At 37.9% G+C, this 24,551-nt stretch overlaps 2 protein-coding genes and 1 pseudogene across 2 annotated transcripts; 2 read left to right on the top strand and 1 right to left on the bottom strand.

Moving 5' to 3' along the window:
• The first annotated feature begins 536 nt into the window (after positions 1-536).
• LOC130548689 (calpain-2 catalytic subunit-like) lies at positions 537-6,767 on the top strand. Its single transcript, XM_057325623.1, is given in 21 exon segments — positions 537-773; positions 1,087-1,156; positions 1,289-1,407; positions 1,638-1,771; positions 2,163-2,418; positions 3,364-3,444; positions 3,531-3,616; positions 3,698-3,772; positions 3,916-4,076; positions 4,160-4,329; positions 4,516-4,527; positions 4,621-4,829; positions 5,012-5,048; positions 5,395-5,460; positions 5,565-5,622; positions 5,701-5,765; positions 5,988-6,056; positions 6,137-6,215; positions 6,300-6,416; positions 6,524-6,582; positions 6,671-6,767. Coding segments are annotated over 21 exon segments (2,184 nt in total). The 3' UTR covers positions 6,695-6,767.
• Positions 6,768-6,995: 228 nt separating this feature from the next.
• capn2l (calpain 2, (m/II) large subunit, like) lies at positions 6,996-21,047 on the top strand. The gene is made up of 21 exons (XM_057325624.1): positions 6,996-7,281; positions 11,490-11,559; positions 13,642-13,760; positions 13,882-14,015; positions 14,191-14,359; positions 15,255-15,338; positions 15,430-15,515; positions 16,026-16,100; positions 16,571-16,731; positions 17,200-17,369; positions 17,464-17,475; positions 17,577-17,788; positions 17,976-18,012; positions 18,092-18,157; positions 18,247-18,304; positions 18,781-18,845; positions 19,082-19,150; positions 19,276-19,354; positions 20,037-20,153; positions 20,248-20,306; positions 20,519-21,047. The coding sequence occupies exons 1-21, from the start codon at positions 7,045-7,047 to the stop codon at positions 20,540-20,542; spliced, it is 2,103 nt and encodes a 700-aa protein (XP_057181607.1). The 5' UTR covers positions 6,996-7,044; the 3' UTR covers positions 20,543-21,047.
• Positions 21,048-23,093: 2,046 nt separating this feature from the next.
• Positions 23,094-24,190, bottom strand: LOC130549244 (beta-1,3-galactosyltransferase 2-like; annotated as a pseudogene).
• Between the last annotated feature and the right edge of the window lie 361 nt (positions 24,191-24,551).

Here is a 24,551-nt window from a genome sequence, read left to right as displayed (position 1 = left end):
CATTTTTCAGCGTCCGAATCCACACAATTTACTCCACATTATCTCCATTTGTTTAATTGTTTTTACAATGCACTCTGATTTTAACTCACTTTTTTAACAGTCTACAAGTCAAACATCTGCCTGCATTGTAACATGAAAAGTACATTGTAGGTAAAAACAGTGAACAAATGTAAGGATCGTTTTCATTCACTTCTTCCCCATGGTGGACTTAAATATCATTCACTATAAAGGGACAACGCATTTTAGACAAAGTACATGTTGCAAAAATGAACCCCTCAGCTTGTGATTTCTTAATCATGTTCTTAGATTGTTTTCAAGTGAAGAAAAATGACATATGATCAGTTTTTTTTGCTGGAGATAAAGCAGAGATAGAATGTGAAAGAATACTAAGATAAGGTTAAGAGGATTTTTCAGTAGACCCCACCCCTCACACCTTTTCAATGACAGACCCCTACCTTTAAAAGCAGTCTGACCACTCACACTATTCTATACAGACTTCAACTGTGTGTTGGTTTTACACTTAATAAACAGACAGAATGAGTAAAATTGCAAAGTTTCTTGCTAAAAGGCAGGATAAAGAAGAAGGTGTTGGGACGAATGCGAAGGCGATACCCTTTAACAAGCAGGACTACCAGAGTCTGAAGCGTGAATGTTTGGAAAGAAAAACATTGTTCTGTGACCCGACCTTCCCTGCGGATTCCGAGTCTCTGGGATACAATGAACTCGGGCGGTATTCCTCTCAGACCCGGGGAATGGAGTGGAAGAGACCAAAGGTAATGTGTGTGTAGTTATATGTGTGAAGGGCAAAAAGGTTCAAAAAGCTCTTACAGCAATGCCACAGAAGAACCACTTTGGATCAATTCAAGGTTTTTATAAGAACCATTTCTTTCTTCCTTTTTTATAATCTAAAGAACCTTTTTTACTGTAAAGAATGACCTTTAGTCAAATAGAAAGGTTCTTTGGATTTTTAATGGTATAACCAACAGCCACTCAGGTTTCCTGAGGTGTGTGATGTCATAACAGTCTCCGCCAGCATCCATCGCAGAAATGGCATTGTGAGATCTAATAGTTCTTCAATCTTTAAAGGAGCTGTGTTCAAACCCCAAGTTTATTGTGGATGGTGCCACACGGACTGACATCTGCCAAGGGGCTTTGGGTGAGAAAATGCATGTCAGGGTCAAACACACTGAATTAGGAATTCTGCTAACATGGTGATCAATCTAGTACTATGGTGACCAATACAGTTCAATACAGATAAGGTTGTTTTTGTCTGTGTTTGTCTGTGCAGGTGACTGTTGGCTTATGGCAGCTATTGCATCGCTGACTCTAAATAACAGCATTCTGGAACGCGTAGTCCCACCTGGTCAGAGCTTTACGGACGACTACGCCGGCATCTTTCACTTTCAGGTGAGATTTTCTGTAACATTCTGTCAAGTCTGTGACCAAATTGAACATCTGTGATTTAAACTTCAAATATACTATAATGACGTCATAAACGATAGAACAAGACCATTTTCATACCTGGTCTCAGAATTTATTCCACAAATCACGATCATTGATGAATTGATGAAATGGTTACAACTCTGATTGGATGTGTAAAAAAGGGTTTGACTGAAGTAATTCTTTTTTTTCTGTAGTTCTGGCAGTATGGTGAATGGGTGGATGTTGTCATTGATGACCAGCTGCCCACCAAAGATGGAAAGCTGCTGTTTGTTCACTCGGCTGAGGGTTCAGAGTTCTGGAGCGCTCTGCTGGAGAAAGCTTATGCAAAGTGAGTGTGTTTGAGATAGAGGGATGCACATTGGTTATTCATCATGAAGTACCTATTGTGCAGAACAACATATCTCTATATATATACATATACAGTATATAAGTCCACTCCATCAAAACTGTATTAACACAATCAGATGCACAGAATTCACTAACAAGTGGCATGTACAGTACAGTATTTATAAATTATGACGTGTTAATATTAATTATTGAAGGTCAGCTGAAAGAGCATGGCACAGATAAGACTAAAGTCTTGGGATTGAATCCCAAGAAAACACACAAATAACTCAACATCTTTCAATGTCTAAAACGATGCTGTTTAATCCTTATGCTTTGTTATTGTAAACACACAGAAATAACATACAGAGCTATTAACTAGCTATATTTTGAAGGCTCAACGGCTCATATGAAGCTTTGATCGGTGGCAGCACCAATGAGGGTTTTGAGGACTTCACTGGAGGAATTGCTGAGAATTATGAGTTGAGTAAAGCCCCTCCTCATCTGTTTAAGATCATTCAGAAAGCACTGGGGTTGGGCTCCCTGCTCGGCTGCTCTATCGATGTAAGTAATCATAATCTACTTCTATTGGAGTTATATTATGTTGACCATAATATGTAAATGCAATGACAACATTACATACAGTGACATGTATTGAAATCTTTAATGGTGTATAATTTTTGGAGGATCTATTGACTGAAATGCTACATGATACATAGTTATGTATTCGGAGGTATATAAAGACCTAACATAATGATAAGCATTATGTTTGCATTACCTTAGAATGAGCTATACATACATGGAAATTCGCCATGTTGTTTCTACAGTAGCTCCTAAATGGACAAACTGCTCCGCAGAGAATGTTTCATATACAGGATCTCGTGACCTGACGACATTTAAGTCCTGTGTCAGCCACCGTATTAATTTGAAAGGGAGGGGTGGAGTGAGCAGTTGGTTGCATTTCGCAACCTCACCACTAGATGCTGCTAAGTTTTATACAGTGGACCTGTTCATTTTTGTTTAGTTGAAGATCACTTTGAAATGCACACTTAAAGTCCCAGTGAAATAAAAAATGACAATTCTTATTTTTTCATGAAATATTGCAGGGTTTATAATAAATAGTTTATCAATGTGGGCCATTTTCTTTTTAAATTCATGTACCCTCATAATCTTCAGTTAAAATCTGAGAATGCACTTCCGCCCTGAAATAATGACGTAAATTATACGGCTTGGCCGGAGCATCCGTTAACTCCTCCCCTTCAACTGTCAGTCTGCTGCCAGTTTCATTTCAAAATCAATGCAACAGCTGTTTTTACACATCCGATCCATTCGCAGTGAAAAACGCAAGCCACACCCACTACTTTTCTCCTTTGAAATTCCTTTTCACTCGGAAATGTGTCAGAATACGGAAGTAAAACGATCGCAACTTCCGGTTTACGGGGACTTTAAAATACCTAAGATTAACTGACGTTTCCTTGTGCTCTCTGACAAAATGCATGTGATTGTATTCGTTTACTAAAAATAAAATAAATAAAGATAGAAAGAAAGAAAGGCAAAAAATCTATTAAATAATAAACGAATTAAACTCTTTACTAGGCTAGTGTGTATGAAACGGAGGCGTTGACCAGTCTGAAGCTGGTGAAAGGACATGCGTACTCCATCACTGGCGCAGAGGAGGTGAGACAACGTTCGTTAAACTGTCATATAACTTACTAAAATGCGTAACAATTACAATGAGACACTGATTTTTCCCTGAATTTCAGGTTCATTATTTCGGGCGTCCGGTGCAGCTGGTGCGTATGAGGAACCCGTGGGGTAAGATGGAGTGGACAGGTGCATGGAGTGATACGTGAGTTTTTTCCTGACACGTTCGTTGCAAGTCATCGCGTTACCTTACTTTAGGGCTCTGTACAAAAAATCTCTTCCACAGATCCAACGAGTGGAATTATGTCCAACCGGAGGAGAAAGCTAAATTGAATTATTCAGCTGAAGATGGAGAGTTCTGGTAAGAAAGCCTGAACTTTACATACTGTAAGAAAAAACGTAACGCACTCGTGTGAAGATTCGATTTGTTTTAATGAATCGGTCCGTTCAGACGGTTTGTTTGTTTTATTTACATATTTCCTCCTTTTTTTAACTTCCTGTCAGGATGGCATATTCAGACTTCATAAAGCACTTCTCAGAGTTGGAGATCTGTAATCTAACCCCAGACACTCTGACCAGTGATGAGGTGGGCCATTGGAACTACTGTCAGTTTGAAGAAAACTGGAGGGTGGGCTCCACGGCAGGGGGCTGCAGGAACAACCCGGGTATCTTAAACCAATCACATAAAAGAAAATACGTGTCCTTCCACCTTCTATGTTTACTAAGATTTCTCTCTTTTCCTGTCCAGCTACATTCTGCTCGAACCCTCAGTTTGTGATCAAACTGGAGGATGTGGACGACGATCCTTTTGATGGAGAGGATGGCTGCACTTTGCTAGTGGGACTGATGCAGAAAGATGGACGTAAAGACAAACGCTTTGGACGGGACCTGAATACCATTGGCTTTGCCATCTATGAGGTAAACAACATTGGTTACACGCAGCCAGCAAAACTGTTATAAACACTCACACTAGTCTGCAATATTACTGACATTATAACCTGGAACGTTATCACAAATGTTTTTCTATCTGAATTTTTAGCAACTTTGTATCACAATATCGCAACAACACTATTGGAAAAATATCATTTTGTTTGTGTGTTTCAGGTTCCAGATAAGGTGAGCTCTGTTGGTTTTAATTCGTACATCAAGGTATCAAGTAGGTATCTTTGCATATGTGTGTGTATTTTTGGCTGTGGTTGTTTCTTGCAGTACAAAGGTCGCAATAATATTCACCTTGGCCCTGACGTGCTCCTCTACAAAAATTCCGTGGCAAAGAGCTCCTTCATGAACACGCGAGAGATGAGCGGGCGGTTTAAACTGCCTCCGGGGGAATACGTCATCATCCCCTCCACATTTGAGCCCCATCAAAAGGGAAGTTTCATCCTACGCGTGTTCACAGAGAAAGAAGTGGCCGCCAGGTTTGTCCAAATTGTGTTTTTAATACTATAAAACTGCAAAATGCTTGTTTTAATAGGCTCGTGTGTTATAACCTTCTGATGTCTTTGTGTAATTCTAGTTTTATGTCACATGATGGTACTGTTGTGCTGGTCGGTTCCCTTTCTGTTCCATGATGGATATGTTTCTGTTTTTCTCCATGCAGCCCAATGGATGTTGATGTCACTGCGAATTTGAAAAAGGTAAGTAAATCCATCCATACCAAATATTATGGGATATAATAGTGGGTTGTTGTTAGAAATAAGGCAGTTATCCAGAGCTTTCAATTTGTATATACGTATCTGAAACAAAAATGTGTTACTTGCATCAACATTAACCATAATTGGAAGATCACTAGGAAAATGTGTACTTTAAACAAATATTAAATTCAATGTGATTTTATTTTATTAATTATGTATGGAATAAAAAAATCAACATATGTCAATTACTCACACATACGCATTCAGATCAACTATTTTTCATATATTAATATTTTTTGAATTATTAGTCAAAATATCTTTACAATATCATTTTCATTATTTTTTTTAGGATAACATATCTGAGAGTGACATGGATTCTAAGTTAAAAGGCCTTTTTATGAAGATCGCTGGAAATGTGAGTTAAATGTTTTATTTTTTGGTTTAATATTTTACTTGCCTGTGCATCAGGATGTATTGATCAGACATTCTGCGAACTGTGATTTTATCTTTTCTATTCAGGACTCAGAGGTGTCTGTGGTGGAACTACAGAAGATACTGGACATTTTTGCATCTGAGAGTAAAACTTACCACTTACTAACTATTGTGTTTTAACCATGCTGGTCATTCTCACAGTAACGCTTTGTGTTTCACACAGGAACTGATATAAAGACCGATGGATTCACTCTTGAAACGTGTCGCGACATTGTCAGCCTTCTAGATGTATCTTTTCCACACTGGACCATATAACTAAATAATACATGGATTACAGGACTATACACATTGGTTGTAAAATGCTATAAATTAAAGTAAATGGTTGCTTCTGCACATTTCGATGAATTTAAACACCTATCGGATACTCTCATAGCATCCCACAGCAAGAAAACGCATTATTATTCATCTCATGGCTATCATGACCCCAAATGACCCTTGACCTCTGTCCAGAAAGATGGCAGTGGCAAACTTGGCCTGGTGGAGTTTTACACCCTGTGGATAAAGATCCAGAGATATTTGGTATATAACACAAAAGTGTCAATTCTTCATTGTGTTACTGATGTAAATACTAAACAGAATTTTCTGTCATACCTCACTAGGAAATTTTCAAGAGCCGTGACACAGACAACTCGGGCACTATGAGTTCTCATGAGATGAGAGATGCAGTGAAAGAAGCAGGTCATAATTCTTTAAGATCATATTGTGCAATGAAGATGAAAAAAGTGGTCACAATGAATCTAATTCATTGTGTTTTTTCGACAGGGTTCCAGGTGAACAGTGAAATACTTCAGGTGATAATCTCGCGTTATGCCAACCAGCAGTATGCCATTGACTTTGATAGCTTTGTGGGCTGCCTGATCCGCTTGGAGATGCTCTTCAGTGAGTTCTGCTGTTTATATCATTTCCTGCGCATTACAGAGTGACAGTTCCATTTTAATTTGCCAAATCACCAGATATTGACAAAAAACATTTTTTTATTTACATAGAAATGTTTCAATTGATTGATAAGAAGAATACTGGGAAGATCGGGCTGGATATCCTGCAGGTGAAGTGCAGTTGTGAATTTTGTATTGATATCAGTGTATCATCACAGTTTACAGATGTGTTTTTGTGTAATGTGCTCTGTGTTTTAGTGGCTTTGCTTGGCCATCAGTTAAAAGCTGCAAATTTCCAGCTAAAGCAGAAGATCCAGAATTTCAAAAATGGCTGCAAGAGTAAAATCAACCGAAGTGTATCTATCCAAATATACAAAAATACATTTTTGGTGCTTATGCTTATCAGATGAGATGAAAATAAAAGCATTCAAATAAAACTACTGTATGTTGCATTATTTCAACAGTATTTCAACTGTCTTTAAAAAAAGCATAAAAAGCGCTGCGTGCCAAACCCCCAGAGCTCTTACGCTCCATCTTTCAGAAAGCAGTGCACGCCCCCGCCACACCCTCGTCATTTAACTCTCGGGACGCTCAGGTGCGCTCACAGTTTTTTTGTTTACGAACGCGCAGAGATGTCAGGGATCGCGGCGACACTCCAGCAGAACCGGGCGCGAGCGGCCGGAGTCGGTACCAACGCTCACGCGGCGAAGTTTCTCAATCAGGATTATGAAGCGTTGAAGCGCGAGTGTCTGGGGTGCGGACGATTATTCGAGGACGACACGTTTCAAGCCAACTCACCCGCGCTCGGCTTCAAGGAACTGGGACCAAATTCATCTAAAGTGCGCGGTCTGAAATGGCTGAGACCCAAGGTGGGTATAGGCCTACATTGCGCTTATTTAACAAATGCGTAATGATTACGCGCACATAATAGAAAGAACAAGTTAATACTATCTAATATAATTACGCCATTTGGCCTCAATAAAATGAAATACAAACTAAAACACAGTTATGCATAAAGTTATTAACCTTCCTGAAAATTCATGTTTAAGATTATACTATAGATAAATAAAATAAAGTATGTGATGGTCGTTGTAATACTGTCGTTCTTTATTGTTACATGGGCATTATCCTTATTTGCATGGTGGAAGTGTTCACACCCATCATTAGAATATTTCACAAACCAGGATAAGAACTTGACCTTGACTTTATTTTTGTTATTAATTGGAGGCCATTGAATATTTTTATGCTTTAGGAAACAATACAGGAAAACGATTTTGTGCTTTTACAAAGCAACAGTGGATGCCCAAAATGTAGCCTACTGCAACAACACAGTGATTGTGTTTCAGGAAGTCTTTTCATGCCTTTTACTAATAAAAACATATTTTCTAAGACATATATATGTAACATCTTATGCATTGTCTTTTAAAAATATAATATTTTTGCTTGCTTATCCACACTTATGTTACATTCACCATTATTACAAACATGTTTAGGCTACAACTGACATTCAAACAAAACCTACCATTCCAGCCACACAACAGTTTATTTAAACGTTATAAACAAAGAACTGCAAAACTGCATCTTAAACCAGACAGACGAGAAAGTTACGACATGCTTGCTCAGAGTGCACGAGCTATCATTAAGATTCCTCGCGTTTGCTCTGCGAGCCCTGAAATGCATTACTGCTCACCACATGCACTTTTAGAGGCTATTAGAGTGAGTGAATATGATCCTACAGCTGCTATGATCGATGCTTACTGTTGTGTTCACAGAGAATGACGTCAGTTGAACCGAAGACACTTAATGTCTGCATTTCTGATGCATAGACGCACTCAAACAAGTTATAAAATCGTCTGTTTTAAGTCAGGCCAGGAAATGATCTGGGTACTAGGTAGCCTATCCAAAAGACTGGTTTTATTCAGGGCTAGTCAACTGGTAATCTCAGACGTCACGGACCGTTGGCTAAATGCATAATGCATAAATGTCTGATGCATAAGGCACAGTTTTCTGGAAACACTTCAGCACGTTTGAAGTCGTCATCTGATTGGTTGAATTTCACAGGAACGGTCTGCCTTAACGGTCCGCCTGGAAACAACACGAAGCCGTCTGATCTAAGTAAGATGGCGTGTTTACAACGGTTGAGAATTATAAGAACGATCGACTAAACGCTTAGTTCTTAAAAGTATGCGAGGTTCATGGCATAAACATAATCCTTTTGTTGCTGTTAACTTTTGACACGTTCGTGAATGTACTCCGGTTTGTTACTGCAGGGACTTTCCACGCCTCTAAACTTGACGCGGCACAAAACGAAATGTGATTGGTTGCTTTACCTCTCAGTCATATGGCCTGTTGGGCGGGCCTTGACCAAAAAAAGCGGCGATAAGTTCCAGACCTACAGTATGAAGGTCTGACTATGCGAGACTAGTCAATAGTGATGGGAATTATGATTCATTTGAGTGATTCGTTCTTTTTCAGTTCGTTCACCAAAATGATTCGTTCAGATTCGTTCAGTGGCCATTTCTATAATACGCCAGCAGGTGGCGAAAAAGAGTTGTTTTATGTCAACGAACGTATTAATGGACGTATAAACTGATTACAGGGCAGGCTTTATTAAAATGTGTGTCTCATCTACTCATTAAATAAATAAAATAAGTCTAAATAAGTGGTTCAGATGACCAACGCACAAGGTTTTTCTGCATAATTAAAAAGTTAATTGTTTGGTCATTTACACATTCATAAATCTGGGATTATGTTAAACGTGAATTTTATGTATTTTAAATAAACAAGCGTCCAAAGTAGCCTGTAACTGTGCTTTGCATCCGCTTTCTGCTGACTGCTGAACGAGACTCACATGCTAAATGACCGACCTACAGTGTACACTCTCGTTCAATTCGTTCATGAACGACGTGTTCCAGTTCATTCAATTCGTTCACGAACGAGATCTATCTCGTTCAGACTCAACAGCGACTCGGTCAGTGTGGGCGTATTCGTTCAGTGGACGATCTAACCAATTACATGTCCCTTCACAGCCGGAACTGGAATGCTATTTGCTGACGTGACGCGAATGAGAGCTAACCAATACTTTTTTGTTTTACAGTTTTTAGAGAAGTGCATGACATGAATTAAACGCAATGAAGTCGTTTTTATTTGAAAGAACAATAAATGATACAAAATGCACACTAAACACCTGTGCTTGCAGTACAATAACCGTGTAAACAGGGCTTGACATTTTCCATGCAATAAAAATGACAATGTTAATTTGTCTTTGTTACATTTAACCATCAGCTTGCATTATTTTATTATTTTCGTAAGGATCTTTACATTGTGTCCGTTTCTGTACTTGTTGAACAAGAGACCTCATCTTTCATTTCGTTTACGAGTGAGAAGTAACAGCTCGTTCACGAACGAGAATCAGCGGGTCTCGTCAGACTCAAACACAGGCTCGTTCGTTCAGTGAAGGGCGTATTCGTTCAGTACATTCAACCAATCATCTCTGTCAAAGCTCACTCTCCAACGCCATTGGCTCGTGCTTTAGACACTCATTTAACCCAAGAGGCTCTGTGCTCGAAGGAGAGATTTCAGTGAACGATTAATATGAGTTATTGCATTTCGTGAACGAGAACGATTCGTTCACTTAAAAGATTCGTTCAAAAAGAACGATTCGTTCACGAACGAAACATCACTAGGGGGAGAGGAACTTAATGTTTTTGATTAAAGTGCAAATGAATTTTGAAAAAATAATGGTGTGCACAGATAAATCATTTATAATCAGCACAACACTGTGTAAAACACTTCGAATTTTCCTGTTTGATTTCATGGTGACTTTAAGAACGGTGTGCTTTAAGAAATGCACGTCCTGGGACCCTACAGTCCCAAACACTGCTACATTCAATACAAAAGTAATTTCCGCGGCTCATAACGATATACTGACGTCTTATAAAGCGATTTGATTGGGCTGTCCAAGAAACGTAATTATATACAACGTTATAGGCTAATCGGCAATCCACAGCCACAGGGCAGTCGGTTTGCGCACGCGATAGATCGCATTTCAAAACTCGTCTTGTGCCCATAAAAGTAACTGCCGGAAGGAAACACCACGTGAACGGTTGTCTCAGATAAGGGAAAAACTGTGCTGTTTTTATTACTGCATTCATTATGTATGATTTAAATGGCTAAATTTACAACAACAACAAAAAAACACTACAAAGGATCTGACTTTCTTTCACGCTCACGCCAAGCACAAAGTTACTTCCGTTCTATGTTTGGTTATAGGCAGTTTATTTCATGTTTAATTTATATTAATATTGTTTCATACATATTAATATTTTATTGTATTTTATTTGTATTAAATTAAATTAAAACAGTTAATTGAATCTCTGCGGAGGTCTACCGGAAGTTATGTTTGGGCCACGTTTGTTTATGTCAGAGCCGTTGAGAGAGAGAGAGTTGCGTCAACTCCAATGGAACTGTTTTTTCACAGCAATGGCGGTTCATGGAGGCTCTCAATAGTTCCCAGAAGTTACTAGTAATGCATGGAGCTGCGGCTAAACAGACCAATTGTGGCGAACTTTTAACCCATTTAAAGACGCAAGTCTTTAATTTTATGAATATAAAAATAAAAGAAATAAAGCATTTAAAGAGAAAGCATAATTTCCTGGAACTATCTGAAGGCTCCATGAATTACGTGACGCACGAAAAATTTGAACTTCCGTTGTCGCGACTCTCTCTCTTAAATGGCTCTGGTTTATGTTGTTGCTGCTGAAACCGTCAAACTTGTTGACAGGAAAGTAGGGTGAGAAAGTGTCCAGATATATAAAACATTAAAGTTTCATTAAAATGTTAAGGTTTTACGGGGAACATGCTCCAGACACATAAGAGCCATTGCCTCACGGGACCCGGTTTCAAGTCTGAGCTGGGTCATGTGGCCCCATACCCCACCTCTTCTCCTTGTTCTCCTGTCTACTCTCCACTGTCCTAGAAAAAAGCCAAAAATCTCTCTCTCTCTATATATATATATGATCTGTTGCAGTGATTCACCTGTGATTCATATTTTTGGAATGTGTGTTTTGTGATACAGGAACTGACATCCAGCCCAACATTCATAAGTGGAGGAGCGAACAGAACAGACATCTGTCAGGGTGCTCTGGGTGAGTCTGTACTGTAGAGTCTGTGTAAAACAGCTTTTCGCTGCAGTACAAGTCTATTGTTCAGCAAGCTAACCATGGAGCTTTATAACTTAAGTGATAACAAAAGAGCGGCATTGAATGACAGTCCCTTAGATGTAAGTCATCCGTTGAAATTACAATTGAAAAGCAGTTTTTCTGGTTTAGCGAGTTTCTTTGACTGATGGGAAGACAAATAACAGATTTGTACAGAAAGAACAGCGGAAACACACCGTTTGATGTCTCGTATTCTTTTCGAACTCTTTATTCCTGACCTATTTGGCTGCCATTGTAGTTAGGTTTTCCATCCTCACATCTGTTAAAATTACACCAAGACTTGTTGAATACACTACACTAAATATTGCATTGAAACTTTTTGAACCTGTGTATGACTCTTTCTTCTGTGAAACACAAAGGAAGATGGTTTGAGAAATGTGGTTTTGTGTCCATACAATGGAAGTCAATGGGGGTCAGTGTTGTTTGGTTACCAGCATTCTTCAGAATATCTTGTTTTGTGTTCTGCAGAAGAAAGAAAGTCATGCAGGTTTGGAATGACATGAGGGTAAATAAATGCTGAAAGAATTTACATTTTTGGGTGAACTATACCGTCAACTATAACCTATACATTGTGTAGGAACAACAGGAAGTTGTCTCAGGACATTGGAAACGTCTCGTCTGTATTTGTGCTGGTCTAAATCCCATTTATACACACATTACACACGTCCTGTTAAACCTGCTTTACGTCACACAAATCAAATATTGATGCACTCTATTCACTTGTGCATCACAAGTCACCGTCTCATGCAAACATATCCTGCGGGTCAGGTAATTACGGTAAGATTTCTGTGTGTGTGTCACCATAGTAACTATATTTGCATGTTACCGTGATGGTAGATGTTTTTGAGATATGAGCTCAGAGGAAAAACAAGCAGCCCTGTCAATCACTTTACAATAACTTTAATGTTTCCTTTACAGCCACTGAACTGTAAAGTTACTGTATGTAAAGCTTTCCTGTAGCTCAGTGGTAAGAGCATGGCGTTAACAACGCCAAGGTTGTGGGTTCAATCCCAGGGGATTGCACACAGAAACAAAAAGTAGTTGGAAACATTTGAGATATTGCAAGTACTCAGCTGAACAAAATATTTAACACTGGCCAAGTGGTTTTTGGATATTTTACTGCAAAATTGTTACAAACTGCACCTTTAACAACATTCTCAAAATATCTTCTTTTGTGTTATGTGGAAGAAAGAAAGTCATACATGTTTGAAATGACAAGAAGGTGACAGAAAAAGGACAGTGAACTAGGTGAACTACTCCTTTAAACAAAAAGTCGTCTGACGGATTTAGAGGGTTTTGCATCTCTTCATATTTAAACAGTTATTTATTTTTATATACAGTAAATGATTCTGAATGTGATTAATCATTGAACAGCTCTTGTGTCAAGTAAGACAAAGAATAATTGGACAGGTGGTGTCTCAAAGCATGACAGTTAAAGGTTAGGTCAGTAGGAATGTAGGTTTTGTCAGTTCGTGAAACATGATGAACAAATCGGGCGGCAACAATAGAACACATGGAAAGCATTTTTCCCTCCTTTTATTAATGTTTAAAAGCCTGTATGTGCAATCCTAATGCACCAATAAAATGCTGGTTAGATTGTATTGTTTTTGCATGTCATTGCTGAACTGTTCACCCAAAAATGAAAATTCTGTCATCATTTATTCACCTTCATGTTTTTCAAAACGTCATTCTTTCTGCTGTGGAACACAATAGAAGGTAGTATGAGAAATGTCTCTGTGGTTTGTGTTCATACTATGGAAGTCAATGGGGGTCAATGGTGTTGGGCTACCAACATTCTTCAAAATATCTTCTTTTGTGTTCTGCGGAAGAAAGAAAGTCATACAGGTTCGGAATGAAATGAAGATGAGGAAATGCTGAAATAATTTCCATTTTTGGGAGAACTATCCCTTTAACAGATAACAATAAGCAATAAGCGCAGTTATTCAGTAAATCAAGTTGTTCTGCTGTATTTGTCAACACCATGCGATGTCTTCTTTCTGTCTTTTTTAGGTGACTGTTGGCTTCTAGCTGCCATTGCTTCCTTAACCCTGAACCAGGACGTGTTTGCCCGTGTGGTGCCACCTGGTCAGAGTTTCGATGAGGAATATGCTGGAATATTTCACTTCCAGGTAAACCAACCGACCAATTAAACAGTATTACAGTTTACCATGACAGTTCACTCTTCACAAATTCATACCTGTAGCATCAATGGGTTTTAAAGGATGTTTACATATGACCTAATGTTTTCAGTTCTGGCAGTTTGGCGATTGGGTGGATGTTGTCATCGATGACCGTCTGCCCACCAGAAATGATGAGCTGCTGTTTGTTCACTCAGCTGAGGGTTCAGAGTTCTGGAGCGCACTGCTGGAGAAAGCTTATGCAAAGTGAGTGTGTGTAATCAGAGAAGTAGTCCAAGTTAAGGGATGCTCAAACTTGACTTCCATTCATAAATCGAATGATTTAAAGTCAAGTGTAACCTTAGGTTTAGTCTAGTTTAGGGTGTTTTAAGCTTCAGTCTATCGCTGAAGTAATGACACACCTAAACCTTTTCGTGTTCAGGCTAAACGGCTGTTATGAATCTCTGTCTGGTGGATCCACTACTGAGGGTTTCGAGGATTTCACTGGAGGAATTGCCGAAGTCCACGAATTGGCAAAAGCGAGTCCAAACCTCTTCAAAGTCATCCAGAAAGCTCTGAGCTGGGGCTCGCTGCTTGGCTGCTCAATAGATGTGAGAAATTTCAATGTTGTGTTTGTGTGCATGTCTCGGTTCACATTCTAGATACCACAAGACAAAAGTAATATGTAAATGTAAAGAGATATATTTATATAATTTTTTTGCCTCTTTATCGCCATCTCTGTTTGAAACATAAAATTACAGGTTACATATGGGTTTGACATTTCCCACGAAATGCAACCGACGGCTTAATAAATCATTATTTAAGTTTGTACAGGAGTTTCACGGGAAAAATAATGGAAATGCAGGGGGGTTCACGGAAGAAATAACAAAACGGGAGGGTGGCGGGAGTGAAACACAAGAGACTCCCGGCCAAAACAGGAGTGTTGACCGGTATCTGTGCGCTTCATCGTTTTTTAAATTCATGTGCCCTCATAATCTTTAGTCAAAAAAAGCTCCTCACCCTTCGAAACGACCTCTCTTCACTTATGGGGGTGCTTCAACGACTGACTGACTTCAAACTAGCATTCAAATCTGCCTAAATTTTGTTAGCAATGCCCTTCCAATGATCCAATCCGATAGACGAAATCAAGTCCGGCTCTACTACTTTCTTGTAGTGGTGACTTCAAACCTTTGAACTTTCTCATTTAAGATAAACAACAAGTGGGGAAAAAAGCCATGGATGATGTCAAAAGCCTATTGGGAATGTATTAAGTTTTCCAAAACACAAAATGGCAACAGTGACGGAATCTTGTTTGAGTTTATTAAATCGAGGACATTGTGCGACTTTTTATGGAATTTGTATCCCAAACAGATGAAAAATAACTGGTTCTGTTGTGCAGTCATGGAAAATATAACATTGTGTTTAGTGTCGGCAAACTGTGTGTTTGTGTTACTGGTTGCGTTATGTAATTATTAGTAATGTATGGCTTGTTTTGGTTTGCTTTAGATCACAAGCTCTTCTGACTCGGAGGCCGTAACCGGACAGAAGTTAGTTAAAGGACACGCCTACTCTGTTACAGGAGCTGAAGAGGTCAGCGTTGACTTTAGATTTAAATGAATTTGCTTATTGAATACAAAAGAATAATCCACTATTAAACACACATTATTTGATGTTTGCAAAGGTGGAGTATAGGGGTGATCCAACCAAGCTGATTCGGATTAGGAACCCCTGGGGGCAGGTGGAATGGACTGGCCCGTGGAGTGATGGGTGGGTAACCCAGTATTCTTCTGTCTGCAGCATTCGCATATATGTAATTCTTAACAATCCAGCGTGTGTCAAAAAAATACATTTAAATCATACGGTAGGTTGGGCGGCGTTACGGAAAATATCCAAATCCACCCCCGCTTTTTTCAGACGTGTTGTCTGGGTGTCCCGTGTTGCTATGTGGACTCTGTTTACACCCATATGCCCCCAGGTGTAGGAAGGACAGTTTCTGCCTCTCCTCCCCGTCAAGCAGTTTACACCTACCTGGAACCAACTCGAAGAACCTCTTCCTCATTTCACAACAAAATAACCTCACCCTTTTACACGCATCGTTTCTGACAACAGAATATCTTTGTTACTGTACCTTTAAAACGTTCTATAGATCTGTTAGCTTTGTTTTGATTGGATGCACATTCTGGCAGGTTGAGCAAAGTTAATATGTTGATAATGTATTGTTCTGCAAGTATGCAGGTTTGTTAACCTTTGCTTTGTTTTAATGTGATTGGTCTGAAGGTCATCAGAATGGAATCAGGTCAGCGATAGTGACCGAGCGAGATTGTGCTGTAAGGCAGAAGATGGAGAGTTCTGGTAATCTGAAAGTCTTTAAAATGTATTTTACTATCTTTTACTTTTGTAGCGTTTGGGAACAACATAATTTCTGAAGGATGGGAAAAATGTACATTACCATACAACACCATAACCTTTTTTATATTTAAATAAAGAATTGTTAAGAATAAAGAACTGTATACTATACGAATAACCTGTACTTAATTTAACGTTAATTGTAAATGTAATTTACAATAACTCCATATAAAAATAATGATTATTTTTAGCATTATTTGTAAATAAAAATATATATACAGTATATATTAAATATTTTTGAACTGTTATTTCCTGTTATGTCGTTACTTTATTTAGCAACTAAATTAACGAAATGTTATGTGTACCTGAAAATGTTTCACCTAAACTCAAGCACCCCAAAGTTTGCGATTATGTACAACCTTTGGGGTGTCAGTCAGTCGCTCTTGGGATCATAGAGATATTGTTCTGCGTTTCAGGATGTCTTTCTCTGATTTCCTGCATCATTACTCACGGGTGGAGATCTGTAACCTGACGCCTGATGCTCTGTCAGATGACAGCGTTAATAAATGGGCGCTTGCTAAGTTTGACGGCAACTGGAGAAGAGGATCCACCGCCGGTGGCTGCAGGAACTATCCAAGTAATTTACTAGATGAATGTTTTTTTTTATTCCAAATGAGAAATGCAATTGAGTAAATAATAGTGCTTAATCGCAATTAATCGCATCCAGATTAAAAGTTTGTGTTTACATAATATGTGTCTGTGTACTGTGCATATTTATTTTGTATTTACAAACACATACGTATACATTTAAGAAAAATAGAAAATGTGAAAAATAAACGTTTAATATATCATTTTAATTATTGGTAAATATAAATATATATTTTTAAATATTTCCTAAATGCATGTGTATGTTTTTGTGTTTATAAATACAAAATGAATACGCACAGCACACAGACATGTATTATGTAAATACAAACTTTTATTTTGGGTGCGATTAATCGCGATTAATCATTTGGCAGCCCTAATAAATAAACATCCCATAATGTCTGATAGTAGCTGCATGTCTCAGGACACCTGAAGATGATTGTTGTGAACACTTGTGCAGACTCGTTCTGGATGAACCCTCAGTTTTTGATCAAGCTGCAGGAAGAGGACGACGACCCGACTGATAATGAGACGGGGTGCAGCTTCGTTGTGGGTCTGGTCCAGAAGAACCGCCGTAAAATGAGAAAGATGGGAGAAGACATGCACACGATTGGTTACGCCATCTATGAGGTAAGCAGTCATGCTTCCATCCTGTAAAAAAGATGTTACATTTTTGGTCCTTTTTGACTCCCTTGCTAAACATCTTTCATATTATCATCCACAGGTGCCTGATGAGGTATGGACTGCAACTTTCTTCATGAAATCAAATCCATTACCATTTTGGTCTTATTCTCATCATTTTTAATCAATTGTCTTGCTATACTTCAACGATCCTAGTTCGTCGGCCAGAGGAACGTCCATCTGGATCGTAACTTCTTCGTGAGGAACGCTTCAGCGGCTCGCTCCGAGACCTTCGTCAACTTGCGAGAGGTGTGCTCTCGATTCTGTCTGCCCCCTGGAGAGTACATCATCGTGCCCTCCACCTTCGAACCCAATATGGATGGAGACTTCTGTGTTCGCGTGTTCTCTGAGAAACAGGCAGAGTTTCAGTGAGTATCTGAATAAATCGTATTTGACTCTGTGGGACTCTAGAATACTCATCTCCAGAAATTCCTCAAAAACAAATGTACATCTGGGAATTAAGGGGTATCGGACCGTACTTTATATCTTACTTGCAGGGCACAGTAAAGTCAACCTACGTTTATTTCTTTCACTGAAATGTGTTTGTTTTTTTAGAGAGCTTGATGACCCTGTCGATTACAAGGGTTCAGAGGTAAAATGTTGAAACATGTCTAACTTGAATTCATAGTGTGTTATGTTTTGTTTTTATAACTACAGTATTATTCTTGTAGATCCAAATCACTGAGGCTGACATTGATAGTCGGTTTAAAAACCTCTTCGGACAACTCGCAGGGGCAGTGAGTATTACACAAATAATGATCGAATTGTGCAATTTATGTTCAAATTCATTTTTGTAAACTGCATTCAAACATTTTCTCTCAACAAGGACTGTGAAATTTCTGCCTTTGAGCTGAAAACGATTCTGAACAGGGTTGTAACTAAACGTAAGCTCTTAGACTTTGATGTGCCTTGCTTTTTATTTTTGGCATTTTATTTTGCATATAGATTATACAGCCACGGAAAAAATGAAGAGACCGTTTCAAATTTATTTACATTTTTTCTGAATTTACTATTTATAGGTATGTGTTAAGGTAAAATGATCATTTTTGTTTCATTGTGTGAACTAACAATATTTCTCCCAAATTTCAAATACAAATTTTGTTTCTATTTGCATTTATTTGCAGAAAATGAAAACAGGTCAAAATAACAAAAAATGACAAGTTTTGAAATGAAAGGTTTGATTTTGGTGAAATTCAACAGACACTGGACTGGAATGGCCACAATACATCTAGAAATACTGATTAAATGTAAATTTAGAATGGTCTCTTAATTTTTCCCGCGGCAGTATATTTATTGTATTTACTGTACCGAGTCATTAGATATTGTAATTATTCATCATTTAAAATAACTTTTTTTTAAGGTACGGACATCAAAACAGATGGATTTAGTTTGGATACTTGTCGCAACATGGTGAACTTGCTGGATGTATCCTTCTGCACAAAAACCTCAGTGTAACAAAATGTTGTATTTAACTTTTAACATAGCATAGTTTACCACTACATCACCACACAACATTTACATTTTCGCCATAACCAGCTATGGTCCAAAATCCACTTCTGAGAACGGTATATCAAACCTTCTGTTGGATGTCAACTGTAAATAGATGTTTATTATTTAGCTGGGGTATTTCCATTGTATTTCGTCCTTGACTCATGTCTCAGAAAGACGGCACTGGAAAACTGGGCCTGTTGGAATTTAAGATCGTCTGGACTAAAATCGAAATGTACCTGGTGGGTTGTCATTGTTGTATCATTTTTACAGTTTGTCCACTGCTTTGATGCCACGTGCAGATCATTTAAAAGAGATTGGCTGTACTGTATAAAATGCAGAGACATTATGGTTTATCTCCTGTCAGGACATCTTCTGTAAAAATGACAAGGATCAGTCAGGCACAATGAGCTCGATGGAGTTAAGAGCATCTATAGAGAAAGCCGGTAAGATCTTGCCTCCTAAAAGAACACTACCCTTAAAATAAAAAATAAAAATGTCATGGTGAACCGCATGGTAAGCGTAGAGCTTTTAATAATTGTTGTGCATATCTCAATGCTATGGTAGTCAATAGTGCCCCAGAACCGTTTGGTTGCAAACATTCTTCCAAATATCTTTCTGTGTTCAACAGAACAACAAAATTTATACAGATTTTAAACAACTTGAACTAGCTTTCCTGTAGCTCAGTGGCAAGAGCATGGCGTTAGCTCGATCCCAGGGGATTGCACATACTTGGAAACAAATGTATAGGATAATGCAATGCAAGACGCTTTGGATAAAAGCGTCTGCCAAATGCATAAATGTAAATGTGTAAATTCTGACAGAATTTTCCTTTTTAGATGAACTATCCCTTTAAGGTCTAAGAATGACAAAATGTACTATTTTTTTCTATATGATTTTATGTCCTTTAATATCTTGCATGAACAGACTTCATTTTAAGTTAGTAACTGATAATCTTCATCTTTACATCTTTAAAAGTTATGGTTTGGATAAATGAGAGTGACAAAATAAAAAATAATATAAGTATATAGTCCTTAGAAGTAAAAAAAGGTTTTAGAAAGTTAATAAAAAGTTCAGATATTACAGAATTTCTGAACGTGTCTTAACGTTTTTGTGTTTTATTTACAGGTTTCTCTTTAAACAATGCTTTACACCAGGTACTGGTAGCTCGCTACAGCGAGCCCAATCTCACCATCGACTTTGACAACTTTGTGAGCTGTATAATGCGTCTGGAATCCATGTTCAGTAAGTAATGAGTTGCGTCTGAATGAAGACTGATACATATATCATTTGTGTATTTACATATTGAAACACTTATGTGTCAAATTCTCATGTGCAGAGATCTTTCAAACACTGGATAAGGACAAAACTGGAACAGTGGAGCTGAACATGTTGGCGGTATGTTTCTATTGTAATTTTTCATCTTAAATTGACTTTATCCTAAAACTGTTTATGTAAAGAAGCAGTCATTCTTTGAGTTTTGCAGAACCTGTTTTAGGGCCTGTTGTAGTAATTACAACTTTTGAATGTGTGGGATGTAGTATTAGGGTAGTATGAGATATTCTATGCTGAGGTGACTGCTATTAAAACTGTATTTTGTCTCCCTCTAGTGGCTGAATCTGTCCATGCTATAAAGACGGAGAGCAGATTCTGGCTGAGATCTGTAATGGTTCCCTACACAATGCAATGACATTTAGCCATAAAAAAAAATAAAACCTGAAGTGTACTTGTGCACAGTATAGATTTGTAACCCTGAATCACTTGATCACAAATGTTAAAAGGAACTATAGGGTGCTTCAAACATTAATGTAATTGACTATTAGTGTAAGAGATGATCTTGGATTCATAGTATGGTGGTTTATTATTCAAATTATAATGGGAAAGATGGGTTGAGAGAAATATCAACTTTTTTTTAGAGTTTATAATAGTTTTTAATTGTATGGGGAAAAACTTGAATGGTGACTTCTCTTCGAATCTTTAGATTTGAGCTTATTTAATATGCTTTAAATGACAAACACAAATCTGTTGTGTGTTTCTAGGTTAAGGTTTTTCAATATATTTTCTTTTTTATAATATATAACTTAAATAATTAATGTTAACCTTGCCCTGTGGTAAAGACTATTAAAATCAAAACAATAATCCTGTGGCGTTTTTTGCTGTGTGTGTTGCCTTTGAAGCTTGAATTTACTTTATTCGTTTAGCAGACGTACAAATGAGAGCGCATTTTATATTTAGCATTTAACATTTCATCTAAGAAGACTGAAATGGTTGTAGTCTATAAAGTCTAATGTTTACATGTTTTTTGTTTTCAGTTTTATTGTAGTTTGTTTCATATTTTAAATTAGTTTTTGTGTTCATTTTAGTTACATTTTTAGCTGTTTTTATATGCTTTTGTCATTTTATTATTTATGTTGCTATATACTGTAAGATAATTTTTACATGTTAGTTTAGTTTTTGTTTATTATAATAATTGTTGTGCCTTCAACTTATTTAATTTTATTTCTGAGGCAATATTTCAATTTTTTCGTTTAGTTTTTTAGGCCAATATTTCCTTTGATTTCAGTAAGTAACAGAAATGTTTTAAAAGTTTTAATTTTAGTGAACTATAATAACCTTGTCACAAGTAGGAATTTAGTTGTAGCAAAGGAAGATGAACCACATAAATGAAGGGGAAAAAACTGTACTCTTAAGCACGCACAATTTTTCAGCAGCTATATGCTTCTTATTTTTTTAAATACATTATCTTCTGAGAAAGGTACCAAAAGATTAATAATCAGATTTTGTTCAATCAACATCTATTACTGCCTGAAACTTACTGGCAAATCATGTTTCAGTGCTAAAGGATACAGAAACAGGTCAAATCTAAGATTTCAGCTTTGCTGTTTGGTATAGCCTAAAGGGACTTTTTACGGACTTCTAAGGGACTATTACCGCCACCATCAATAACAACAATCTGAGCCTACAACTCCTGACCACCAAGGGTCACTGTGCACCGGGTTGTTCAGCCTATTTCATCACTAACTTCCTAAACGGTATTTGGGACAGTTCTGGGGCACTTTTGACAACCGTTGTCATTTTTCCTACTATGGTAGTCAATGGGGTCCAAGAACTGTTTGGATACAAGCATTGTTACAAATATCTTCCTGTGTTCATCAGAACAAAGAAATTTATACAGATCTGGAACAACTTGAGGGTGAGTAAATGACAGAATTTTTATTTTTGGGTGAAATGATCGACGCATATGATCAGCTCTGTGATATCATGTCTCTGAACCGGAGGACACTTACGTGCAACCGCTCGTAAGACTTTAATGTTAATGTTTACACTGTCTGGATCATCCCCCGTTTCCCATCAAGTTCACTATGCGTCATTCACCTTGTAGGACATAATAAATGTGCGAACAACGGGCTGATTTGAGGCGCCGCTTCAGCAGCTCTCATAGTGAAGGGGGCGGGACTCTTCCGATTGTAAAGCGATTTGATTGGAATAGAACTTTGACCAGAGGCTGAAGTGTAGCGTGATGTCATGGAATTTCTTGATTTGTTTGAGCGCACGTGCCAGACTGTCAGTTTTGAACAGTTATATCTTCTAAATGGGAATTTTGTCAGCGCGTAGGTGCATATCAGTTTATTGATGTCCTTAAGGCTAACTCATTTTTAATAAAAGGAAAAAGACTTTCATTTTGATTTCACTGGGGCTTTAAGGCAGTGACATGAATAACAAATGGATCCTGACGAATCTATCGAGTCTCATACTTTTCCATTGTTCCTAAAGCACAGTGAGTATGATACAAAATAAAGTAGGCTATAATAAAATGAAAAACAAAACAACTGCATGTAACCACAAACATTTAAATATAAACCTTTCAGGTAAAAAAAATGCACTATACTTTATTTAAAGTATTTAAAGTGCTCTATTTTCACACACTAATTTTGTAATTTACATTAAAAAATAGTCTTTAGTACTTTTTATCAGATAAACCTGAGAAGATCTAAGTGTGTTGAACTGCGCTATTTTAAGACACCATAAATTGAAGCACTAAAGAATATATTTTATTAAGTACAAACCTAAGGTGTGATTTTAAGTACACCTATAGAAGTGTAATTAAATAAAGTGTATTTTAGTGCACAATTTGTTTTACCTGTGACACTTTTTTCATTACTAAATGAATTGCACAACATCACCTCAGCAGGGTGTGCTAGAGGTGTTCATATCTGTCCAATATGTCACCAGCTGATCTGTGCTCTCTGTCATCACCGCTATAAGTCCAGAAAAGTAACAGCGATTGTACTGCTGCGGTGGTCTGACCACAAACTGGTCAATATTAGGGGGTTTGGTTGGGACGATGCCCAAACGCTGCAGGCACATACCAAGATATGCGTCTTCTATATAAATAGGTTCAAATTCCTTTGATTCTTGTAGAAATTTCTCCGGCAGATCCATAGAAAATATGTAACACATGCCTAGAGGATACGGAGGATATGTGTCTTTTGCATATACGTCATGTGGGAGATAAAACTTGTTGGATGGGTCTCTTATAGTAGGGCTTTGATACCACACTAGACCTGTCATGTAGTTCTGTTGTACTGTATTCAGATTCACAAGCATGCCGATGAGGTTTTTTATGTTGAGGAGGACATCTGCGTCCACCTTTACGGCGTAAGACGCCTGCGGACACTTTGTAATCAGCCATTCCATCATTACCATGGTTTTAATGGTTAAATTCCTATAGGAATCCTAGAAATTACTCTGCAGTAGGTCTCGGTACTGCTGGTTTTCTTTCTGGAGTTGATCCTGCAATGTCTCTTCATCTGTTCCCCTCCGTGAGCCCAGAAGAAACAGAACCAGGACCACCTTGTTTCCAAAAAACGTTTCTTGACCCCATTGACTGCTCCGGGTGTACGTGTGTTCACCACTTGCTGTGCATGAGTTCACTACTCTCTGGATGGGTTAAATGCAGAGGTCACATTTCGGGTATGGGTCACCATATCTGACTAATAGGTCACTTTCAAATTTCTTTCAATTTCAAATGTTTTTCTGATGGCATTGCGAACCTCCGTGTTATCCGGGGGAACTGGGACAATAACCACCATGAAAGTGTTTTTCTGTTAACATATATTTGGCTGGTCAATGATGAATTTGTAATTTCGGTGGTAAGCAACATGGTACTTTCCTGGTTCCTTCTGAACACATTCTAGTTTCTCCTCAGCAGGGGTTTTGCTTGGTTCTTCCCTAAGGTCTACACTTGTTTTCTTTTGAACAACGTCCTTATTTTGGTTCATTGGTTTCTCCAGGTTCAACCGCTTTGTGGGATATGTGTTAAATACAACAGAAAACCAGTTCCCAAGACTATGGGACTGACCACAAACCTCTTATAGGACATCCGTATGACTTGCGCAGCTGAAAAAGAAAGAAATAGCATGTCCATGTTTTGAACAATAGTTTTAAACAATAAAGATCTCGTCCTAAGCATGGGACGTTTGAAAAAAGTCCAATAATAATGGTCTGTATGACTTGTTTTTACAGAAGACAGGAAATAGGTTTGGAACAATTGTGAGTCAATGATGAATTTTCATTTTTAGGTGAACCGTTTTTTTTTAAGAGGCTTCAGTTACACCTGCCAAATGACTTACAGTGACTGAA

Source organism: Triplophysa rosa, linkage group LG25 (assembly GCF_024868665.1).
Source record: "Triplophysa rosa linkage group LG25, Trosa_1v2, whole genome shotgun sequence".
Classification (NCBI taxonomy): domain Eukaryota; kingdom Metazoa; phylum Chordata; class Actinopteri; order Cypriniformes; family Nemacheilidae; genus Triplophysa; species Triplophysa rosa.
The sequence above is the reverse complement of the archived record's forward strand: the minus strand, read 5'-3'. Positions and strand labels throughout refer to the sequence as shown.

Excerpts from the sequence above, each read along its gene's own strand:
- capn2l (XM_057325624.1), top strand. The coding sequence starts at position 7,045 with ATGTCAGGGATCGCGGCGACACTCCAGCAGAACCGGGCGCGAGCGGCC. Across the intron at positions 14,360-15,254 it reads TGCTTGGCTGCTCAATAGAT|ATCACAAGCTCTTCTGACTC; the intron begins GTGAGAAATTTC and ends GGTTTGCTTTAG. Across the intron at positions 20,307-20,518 it reads TGGAGCTGAACATGTTGGCG|TGGCTGAATCTGTCCATGCT; the intron begins GTATGTTTCTAT and ends GTCTCCCTCTAG.